Source organism: Simochromis diagramma, unplaced genomic scaffold, assembly GCF_900408965.1.
Source record: "Simochromis diagramma unplaced genomic scaffold, fSimDia1.1 OVJJ01000501.1, whole genome shotgun sequence".
NCBI classification, from domain to species: domain Eukaryota; kingdom Metazoa; phylum Chordata; class Actinopteri; order Cichliformes; family Cichlidae; genus Simochromis; species Simochromis diagramma.
The window spans coordinates 1,378,277-1,388,929 of record NW_024387320.1 but is presented as its reverse complement, the minus strand read 5'-3'; the positions used below and the strand labels follow the sequence as shown (position 1 = coordinate 1,388,929).

General features: G+C 40.4%; 1 protein-coding gene across 1 annotated transcript; it reads left to right on the top strand.

Annotated features, from left to right (window-relative positions):
* The first annotated feature begins 3,711 nt into the window (after positions 1-3,711).
* On the top strand, positions 3,712-9,195 carry ackr3a (atypical chemokine receptor 3a). Its single transcript, XM_040005681.1, has 2 exons — positions 3,712-3,850; positions 6,593-9,195. Exon 2 carries the CDS (start codon positions 6,662-6,664, stop codon positions 7,802-7,804), a length of 1,143 nt encoding a protein of 380 aa, XP_039861615.1. The 5' UTR covers positions 3,712-3,850; positions 6,593-6,661; the 3' UTR covers positions 7,805-9,195.
* The last annotated feature ends 1,458 nt before the right edge of the window (positions 9,196-10,653 follow it).

The following is a 10,653-nucleotide window of genomic DNA, read 5'->3' as shown; positions in this document are numbered from 1 at the left end:
GAGCTGAAGATGTTTTTAAGTAAATAAAGTCAAAATGTCTCTAATGTTATCTAAGTGAATTCTTTACTCATTACACCTTTATTAAGGATGTTTTTGTGGCAGAAAGCATGTTGAAAGCAGAAAGTACACAACACACACTCTCACACACACCCAGCCACCCCTGCTGTTCCCACTCTGGCTTCCCTGTGAATGAGGACAGCAGAACAGAGGTTGGCAGCAGTCTGCGGGGCTACGGATGCTTATCAGAAAGGCTTACAAATCCCCCCCTGATGCTCCTGATATGGAGGACAATGGGTATGCGTGCGTAGTGGGAACTCTCTTTAAAGCCTTATTGAAACTGACTTCACTACTTTGCTCTTTAATGAGGTCAGAGTAGCCTGCTGGCTGTATTTCATTGCTGTATACAAGGCATGCAGTCATAATAAACTTTAGCCCAATTGGTGACCCAAGCAGGTCAACAATATCATTTTCATAAAGAAAGGCTGGACACTCTGTACCTGGTTAAGTCAATACTTCCCTCATTAAACACAACATCAAAGACATTACTTCCCTCTGCAGAGGCTCATGAGCCCGATCAAAGTATATTATTATGATTTGACAAAGCAAATATCCTTTTGCAGTGGACTCCTTAAATAAATCCCACAGTTTCTGACTCTCTTTGTGGTCCCGTCTTTGTATTGAACTTGGGGTTAATTGCTCCGGTGGTGGCAAAAGCAGCTGCGAGGCCACCAGAGTTGCAGGTGAGCAAAAGCTTTCGACAAACACACAAACCTCCCACGCTGCTTTGTGGCGCTTTCAAAGAACATTCTTGAAATGAGACAGCGTAAGAGTCAAATAAGAGGATAAAGACTGAAGTAAAACTGAAGAAAACTTTTAAAACGAGCATTGCATTTCATGAATTCTTTAAGAAAAAAAAAAATAGACAACACCCGCAACACCCCTTTGCATCATGATTTGGTCGGATTGTTCAAAATGAACCTGAAACACAGCAAACATTAGACAAAAATGTAACTGTCATTATTCAGAGGGTGTTTTCAGTTATCTTTCTGGGGCTGAATATTGGGTTTAACCCATGTCTTGGTTTTGGGTGGGAGCCAAAAACAGTAAATGTGATTTACTGAATGTCTGCAACTGGTTTCATATTTAGTTGACTAGGGCGGGTGCGGCAGGGAGTTGCCCTCATATGAATATGTCTGCTGAATATAATGATTTTATCCTCAGTACTGGGATGTACTTGTTGTAATTATTTTATACATAAAAAACAGTGGAATTTATTTTGCTGTATGAATTAGTGTAAAATTGGAGTTTTGAAATAATAGCAAATATGTTTTCATCATTTTTCCGATCATATCATCATGTTTTAATGATTTCTACCAGTTTTCTTTCAATTAGAGACCATTCTTTGTACCAACACAGTCTCACTGCAGTTTGTGAAATTGCTACTAAGACAAGTGAAGGGCTCTTATTTTGAAAGAATTATTAAGTCTACTGTGGGAAGTTGGAAAGTTGGCATAACTCATGGGACTTTAACCCAGGACACTGGGGTTCAAATAGCCTATGATACCATTGTTTTTAGACTTCCTCTGTTATTTTGCCTTCACACCGCCAACAGCCATTATCTTCGTCTCGTTCTTGGGAGCGTGATATCTCTTCTGTCTCTTGAAAGAATTTTTTCAACTTTTGGAACAAATGTTCCCTTTGACTCAAAGAGGAGCAAGTCACACGACACTGTGACCTCAGAAACATATTTTTGGTCATAGTTCAAGAATAATAATGACATAATTTCACACCAGTGAAAACTCAAATTGCTGTATGTGAAACTGTCCTGAAAGAAAAAAGAATCTGGCCATTATCCAACATCATAGCTTATGAGCAGAAGGCGATAGTATGACCATAGTTCACGTTTAAATACCGAATTGAAGACACTGATCTGTGGTGTCCTCCAAAGTCCACACTTGAATATTTCAGTACACCTGGCTGATAGAAACATACAAGCTACTTGGTTGAGTTTATCATTGTTTGAGTTAAAAGTATTAGAAAAACCTGTTTGGCAGAAAGCCTTGAGACAAACTTGTTCCATGTGTCTGTAGGCCTCTGCTGCTGGGAGACCTCCCTGATGCACTGATCACTGCTTCTCTCTTGCACTCTTAGTGCACTTGTATGCTCCTTTGGGGCTATATATAAATATATATTTATTTATTCTTTATTCATTGGACAGTGGGGATATTACATATTCATAAACTTACCATATTACCAGTACCAGTACTACAAAGTATTTTTTCTAATGGTTTCTTTAAAAATAACATCCTTTGGGTATTATTTAACAGGAACAAAGGATGTTGAAGTAACAGTCAGGACTATAGCAGTATTTGCCAAAATTTCAAATTTACAATAACAATATACATACATCTCTGTATTACAAAGTGGAAGAGTTACTGTGACTGCCCTGCCAGTGTCTGTGTCTGTTGTGTCTTGAGACACATTCAGTTCATAGTTTGACAAACGTTTGATGTGTGTGTGTAACCAAATAGTAACCACTTAGTTATTTTTTAAAGTATCCATTTCTGTTCAAATGAAAATCAGTGTTTCCCAACACAAAGACACTAAGCTGTTAGGGTATGTTAACATTTAGAACCTTTTCCATTCCAGAGCTGTGTAACTGCTTGACCTCCTTTGGATATTATTAACTTAATATCTTCTCTCTCACAGAGTTGTACTGTTGCATTTCTCTCCCTTTCTCTTTCTGCGAGCTCTAGAGCTGGATGTTCCTGATCTACGCTTACAGGCCCCACCAAACTGCCAAGTATTTTTTGTTATCTGTGTTTATCTATTGTTTCTCCGCTCTACTCTCAACCTAACCGGTCGAGGCAGATGGTCTCCTTACCTGAGTCGGGTTCACTTGTAGGCTTCTTCCTGTTTTAAAAAGATTTTTTTTTACTCCTCCTGCAGATTACAGATTACTTCTGTTGTGACTTCCTTAAATATAAATAGAGCTCCAGTGAATTGAAGGAAAATAGTGAAGATAAGCCCATAAGCAAAAAAACAAAACAAAAAAACCCCAACAACAACAAAAAACAAAACAACAACAACAACACTTTGACCATCTGCCAATAATGTTGACTCCTATGAGTTCTGTGTGAACCATCTGAACAGGTTGTGTTTATATATCTTAACAGATTTTTCATATATGCCAAGTGCTTTCCAAAAATGCCAATCATGGCAAAATATAATGCAGTTGCAATACTACAGCTACAGCTAATATACTATGCATAATTACTTAGAAAAACAATGCACATGCAGCACAAAGTTAAGGTAGATGTTGCATGAAGATTTTTAGGACGTTTACTATCTAAAATGTAAAAATGATTGTCGTGGTCTACATAAAATAATAATAATAATATTATTATACATCATATGTTTTGTATTGGCTATGTGATAACAGAATAATTATATTACAGTGCATTGTTACAGTGAAGACGTACAAAAACCTGCATGTCATTTCAAACTTGCAACTGAAATAAAATTTGCCAGTTTTACATATTCTTTTTTAACCGTTTAGCTGAATTAAGGGAACAACAGTGAGGCTAAACCGAAACTCGCTGGGCTGCTGACTGTTGATTGAACGCTTGGCGATGCCATGTCAATACGCATATCTGTTTAGGACCAGCCTTAGAGGCGTAGCTCTTAGGAGTATCAGCAAGTGCAGAACAGGAGGCTCGCATTCATTTGAGGAGGCGGAGGGAAGCGCACGCAAGTTTCCTGCGGTGGATCTGAAGTTATCCTTTTAACATCAGGGGTTATCGCAAATAAACCTGCTCTTCGAGAGAGCTGAAAAGGAGAAGAAAGACAGGTACGGTGCTTAATAAGCAGCTGTGTGGCAAGAAAAGTGTTCTTTTTTTTCAACTTGTAATACCTCTTAAAAAATTCTTCTGAAATGCGCGACGTAATTTTGACCGCTTACTTCTTATACCAGCAGCTGTTTCTGTTCTATTTATTACATTTTGACACTTTTATCGACTCTTTATCGTTATAACAAATGCCAGACGAGGGGAAAGTATTGCTTAATTGTTCGTGAAACATAAACACTTTATAATAATAGCCATTTTATTGCTCTCAATCCTTCCAGTCTGTCTGTAATCTGTTTGTTTGCTCCCCTTTTCAAATCTGGAGTCGGGCTTCTGTATACCAAGCTCAAATCTGATAACAGACATTTGTTTCTCGTCTGATATAAATCAACAATGACAACAATGACATTGCATGTCTGTCGTCGGAAGCAACTTGGATTTAGTGCTTGTGCGTAATGACGCACAAAACAGCACTTTTACTGTTCATCTACGCGGAAACCTCATGTCCTGTCTTAAACAGCGAATATCTGATTACAGATTGTGAACTGTAAATCGAGCCTGACAGGAGAAACTTGTGACAAACATGCTGCACCTGCACGATCCGTGTGGGCAGCATTTGCACATGAAAATCGTCCTCCCTGCCTTTTATTTTCTGTGTATTGAGATACAAAAGACTTTGAACCTAATTTGTAAGTGGATAGTGGCGAGCTAAATAAAAGAAGAAAAGCTGGAGAAGAAAAGCTGGGAGAGAAGAGGTACGCTGAGCGATACAGCGAGTAAGACAGAGACGGAGAGATAGAGAGGGGTTTCATGCGCTGTCTGCGTTATCTAACGGTGTGGGTGTTGAAAGGTTAATTAGCTTGAAGCCCGCGGAGCTACCTGGCACCTGCAGGTATTTTCCATACAATATAAGGGAATTAGAAACAATTGAGGGGGATTACACTTTGGAAATCCCTCCAGGATGAATGGGTCTCCATGCCATCCCAAATAATTGAAAGTAAAAGTAAATGTGTGATACGTGACATCTTTTTAAACTGTTTTATCCCAGGCCATGCTACAGGTAGTACTTCAATTTATTATAATGTAAAAGCAATAATAGGAATGGATGCTGGAAGTAATGCTGGATCAACCGCCTGCATTCAGTATTACCACAGAACCTTTTATCTGATGTTGATATTAAAACCAAAAATTCTCTACTAGCCCTTTCTGTTACATGTAATTTAACACTACATATAAATTATTATTATTATTATTATTATTTTGATTGGAATTTCCTTTTTAACTCATTCTAATGTATGGTATTGCTTAAAAAATGTATCATGTCATCATACTGATGCAAAATCTTTAAAGAATCAAATATTTTCACAAAGTTTTGCAAAAACGTTGTCACCAGTCCTGCAGCTTAAAAGCAAAATGGTGCAAAGTAAACTGGACTGACCAATATTACCCAACATTTGTCACAGCAGAGGTGTAAAGTGACATAAAATGAAAATAAATAATCAAACTGACTGCAGGCTTCGAGAGCAGACATAACCTTCCCTAGACAGCTGCACATCTTAATATGTTCCAGCTGTCATTGTTTAGACTAAAATTCAACTTGTCTTTTTGTTCATCATCGTTTTTGAACTGGTGCCAATTATTATATGTACAGCACCGTTTTCTTACACAGACAGATGTCTGATATGGTCACATTTCACAGCTCTGTGGCGTGCTGTATCACGCAGTGGTTGGTGACCTCCATGTTTACTGTGGTCGGACCATTTTGAAGGCGTCAAGCCTTCCCGCTGGTCTCCGCGCACAATTCACTCTGTGGGCGTACAAGTCAGTCGGGGGCGACGGCGGGGTTAAGCCTCTTGTGTTCTGGTTTTGATGTATCCCCTTTCACCTCTGATCTTTCACACTGTGTCAAGCTGACAGTTAGCTGAGAGAGACATCACAGCAGAATACCGTGAATGAAGACCATGTAAGGGGGAATATTTTGGTGGTCCGCCAGGGTGAACAAAATCACACCGGGTTTTAGACTTGCCAAGGTGATCCAGACTGATACTTCTTTAATCTTACATACTGTTTCAGTCACCTTATTTGCTGCATGTATGAAGCCTCTTTTTTAAAAAAAAAAACGTGTGTGTGGTGTGCCATGTGCTGCTGCGTTATAAGATTCAGATGTTGCAGAATGACGTATTCAAAGTTACGAGCTGCCTTTTCTTTGATCATCTGGGGAGTGACAGCTGATCTTTGCCTGCTTTAAGAGCAGAAAACAAACAAGACTCTGGCGTCAGGTTTCCCACCCTGACCACTGCTTTATCTTGGAATGCCCGGAACGTCCAGGAAATACACCCTGTTTGGACTTCTCGATCCCACTTCCTTGTGTCTAATCTGCACTCTGAGCCAGTGGAGCTAATGTAAACATTTATTGTGCTGCCCCCTGACTGCACATCAATCATAGTAAATCCCACTGTTTGTGACACGGTAACAGAGAGCCTCTATTAAGTCATGAAAGCAGTGTTTTAACAAGTTAACCGCATTAAGATTCTTTGGGATCTGGTGGCATACCACAAGTGGGTTTATGTTTTATTAGTTCATTCAGTGCACATGAGTAAAATAAGCCAGGCTTTATGCAGCAGAACCTCAGATCTTAAATATAATACCCGAAGGTTTGTTGAAAAACCTCTCACATTTGGCAGCTGTGTCATTATCAAAATAAATATGTGTTACAAGAAATTATAATTTACTGTCATGTTTTTCAGACTCTGTCCCAATCAGAGGCGGTGTGTGTTACCTCCCAGCGGTCTGTTGTCCTCTCCGAGTGCGGAAAAATGAGTCTAAGCAGCAGTGATATGGAGGTCCTGTGGGACTCTTTGGATGAGCTCAACTTCTCTGACCCATTCAGCAACATAACAAGTGTGGAATCAATGGTGTGTGCAACGGCATTCAGCCGTACGGCTCTGCTGAATTCCTTGTGCGTCCTCTACACTTTCATCTTCATCGTCGGCCTGGCCGCCAACGCCCTGGTCCTCTGGGTCAACATCCGCGCACAAAGAGACTCCAGCCCTCGCCACGAGACACACATGTACATCACACACCTGGCAGTTGCGGACCTCTGCGTGTGCGCTACTTTGCCTATATGGGTGAGCTCACTGGCCCAGCATGGCCACTGGCCCTTTGGTGAAGTGGCATGCAAACTCACGCACCTGCTCTACTTCGTCAACCTTTTCGGGAGCATCTTCTTCCTGGCCTGCATGAGTGTGGATCGCTACCTGAGTGTGACGCGGCATGCAGATGAGGGAGGTGCACGCAGGAAGTTGATCCGCCGTGGTGCGTGTGTAGGGGTGTGGCTTCTGGCTCTGATGGCCTCCGTGCCAGACACCTACTTTTTGCATACTGTGAAGTCAGCACACGGGGACATCATGCTGTGCAGGCCTGAGTACCCAGAGGAGAACCCCAAGGAGTGGATGGTGGGGGTGCAGCTGAGCTTCATCCTGCTTGGCTTTGTTCTCCCCTTCCCCATCATTGCTGTGTTTTACATCCTGCTGGCCAGAGCTTTCGCTCACTCCTCTTCCTCTTCTTCTACTTCATCGTCTTCCCCAGTGGAGCAGGAGCGCCACGTGAGCCGCAGGGTGATCCTAGCTTACATTGTGGTTTTTCTGGCCTGCTGGGGGCCCTACCACGGTGTCCTTCTGGCTGACGCTCTGTCACAGCTGGGCATAGTGCCGCTGACCTGTGGCCTGGAGAATGTGATCTACGTGGCCTTACATCTCACCCAGTGCCTGTCCTTGCTTCACTGCTGTTTCAACCCCATCCTCTACAACTTCATCAACAGAAACTATCGCTATGACCTCATGAAGGCTTTCATTTTCAAATACTCGACGAGGACGGGTCTGGCACGTCTCATCGAGGCTCCGAACGTGTCTGAGGCCGAGTACTCTGCTGTAGCCGTAGAAAACCCACCACAGATTTAAAAGTTACAAATCTCTGCAAAGCATTTAATGAAGCTTTAATTCAGTGTAAACTTATTTTACAGCTGATTTGTTTTGTCTATTATCAGCATTATGTTTGACATTAGAAGAAGAAATGCTAGAGTCACAGAAAAGCTTGAAGATCGTGACACTTCATCTTTGGTGGACTGATTGAAAAGCACTTAGAAAGCAATGTTATTATAAAATCTGTTACAGAAATCATGGAGCTAGTATCATTGCAAAGCCAAACCAGTGATTGTAAATGTGTTAAGTTTTTGCTGTCTATGTAGAATTATATTTGTTGAAAGTTTGTATGTGTATTCAATGTATATATATCTTTGTTTATAGTTGTATTTATATGAGTTTAAATGTGTTTTCCTCTTAAATGTCTTCACACACTGATTTCTGCTCAGAGCTCCACGTCATACAGTGCTGCCTCAGTATTTAAGTCCTGCTGTGTTATTGACCACAACCTCTTCTCAGATCAGCAAAAAAAGCCTACTAATAAGACAAAAGACTTTTTTAGGTTTCTACCTATTAAAGGAACACTTCAACTCTTTTGAAAGACAGACTTTTCACTCTGACTGAATTTATGATATTAATGCTATTCTCATATTTCTAAACTAAACATAAAGACAGCAAGTTGCTGATTAGCTCAGCTCAACTTAACCTACCCTCCTACTTTAACCTTACGGCTCAGTTTTATTTTGGTCGTAAATCTTTCCAGACCATCAGTCTGGAACCATCAGCTGTGACTACTGAGCTCAAAGAGTAGATGCATGTCGCTTCTGACTGTTCTGGAAGGCATTATACCATTATACAGTATCCATTGCTGTCACTCTTATCTTGTATCTGTGCTAGTTAGATACACATGTCCATGTGGTATTAATCCTGCTGGGTTATCACGCAGGCCACAGACAGCGCAAACCTTATGACCAAAATAAATGAAAAGCTTTATTCCTCTCATACAGGCAACACCCAAGTGTTTATTGGCAACCAAATAACAAAAGCATCATCATGTTTGCATGTGTGTGTGTATGTGTGTGTGGAGGTGTCCGGGTATTACAGATGCCCTGTGTCTGTGTATGAAAGGGCATGACAGCAAAAGAGGACTTTTACATGTTATAAAATGTAAATAATACAGTCGACCTGATGTCTGTTGTACAAATCAGGATGTTTTCTTTCTTTAATTTTTTCTTTTTTTTATATGCTGACACAGGCACATCTTCTCATGTGATTGGTTACATATGTAAGCTGTTACACTGAAATGTTTTTTTCATGTTGCAATTCGAAAGAAGTTGAGAAGCAAACATGTGTCTACAAGAACAGAGGCATTCCTTTGACACGGTAATGTGTAACACGTGTATTATTCTATATTAAATGCAGACAAAATATTTTGCTTCAGTGATTTCTTCTTCACCCCAAATGATTGTTTATTTTTCTTAAACTTTTTTTTTTAAAAAAATGGAATGTGGTTCAGAAAAAGCTTTTGCTACACTGTTTGAATAAATCCATCCAAAGAATCATCAAACTTCAGCTAAAAAGACAAGTCAGTATCACTTTTCATTGTTAATCCCAGCTGCCACGTCTAATATACGCTAAACTCTAGGATAGGAGTGGTTCAGCTATAGTTCATGAGATATGGTTTAGTATAAAAAGGAAAACACATTTTCCAGTTATTGTCATACTGAAAAACTAAAGGAAAAGGAAACAGACTTTATTTTCAGGGTCAGATGAAAAGCCTTGATTAGTTCACATCTTGCCACCAGATTAATATACAAATGTGGGTTTAATATCTTTTTAGCAGCCGTGCTGCCACCAAATTGCAAAACTGTTCCAAGAAGATACAAACTAAGCACTTTTTTGGATTTTCATGCCCAGTGCTTGACCTGCAAACTTCCATGTGCATGCAATAAATTCTTTAGCCAGTGCACACCCCTCTAATGGGATGACGAGCTCATTAAGGAATATCATCTTGATGGCCAAGAGGGAGGTATCTTGGCCAAAGTCAATGCTCATGTTTGCCTGAGGGCAGAAGTGTTGATGCAGTTCCTTCCAGTGTTCCCTCCTATCCTGAGGAAATGGATAATATTTTTTTTTCTCAGGAGTCACTGATAATGTTATCCTCATAATTTAAAGTACCAAAACTCTATCATTTTATCTATAACAATAACTCCGTGTTGGTTTTGTTTCTGAGTATGTGCCTGCTCTTTCTAACGTTTTAAAACAACACATTTTAAAACAGCTCATCAACCCTTGTCTACATATTTTCAGTGTCTTGACCTCCTTTTATTGCGTTAAGTCACACCACCAGCTGTAGTAACCTTGGGACAGTATAGTCTTGCTGACACGCTGTGTTGCTGTGTTATATTGGGAGCTGAAGAGCAGATCAGCAGTCTTCGTTGTTGAACCAGGAGTGCATTTATGTCAGACTATAATAAATGACTGCGATAAGAAAGCTGTGCAGGGATATTCAAAGGTCAACCTAGTCAGTGCTCTGCTAATGATACTCTCCCGGCCTCCTTCTTGTCTGAGAGTCTGCCGTGATCTTTCAGCACTCAGCGTGTGGTAGTCGCCTCACCAGAGCTATGGCCTCTCTATCTGTTCTTGTGTGAAAGATTTTCCACACACAAGCCCAAGCTATCTGCCCTGAACTTTGTCAATACATTCCTGATGTTAAAGCCTAGTTACGGCTCATTTCACCCCTGCTAACTTGCTCATCTGCAGTGAAAGAATGAGACAGCTTCTGACTAACTGAGAAATGGATACTTTTGCTCTTGATCATCCTGTATGCAGGTCCCGATCAAGCATTTATGAGCATGTGTGCTCCCAAATTTCAATGTGTTGTGAGA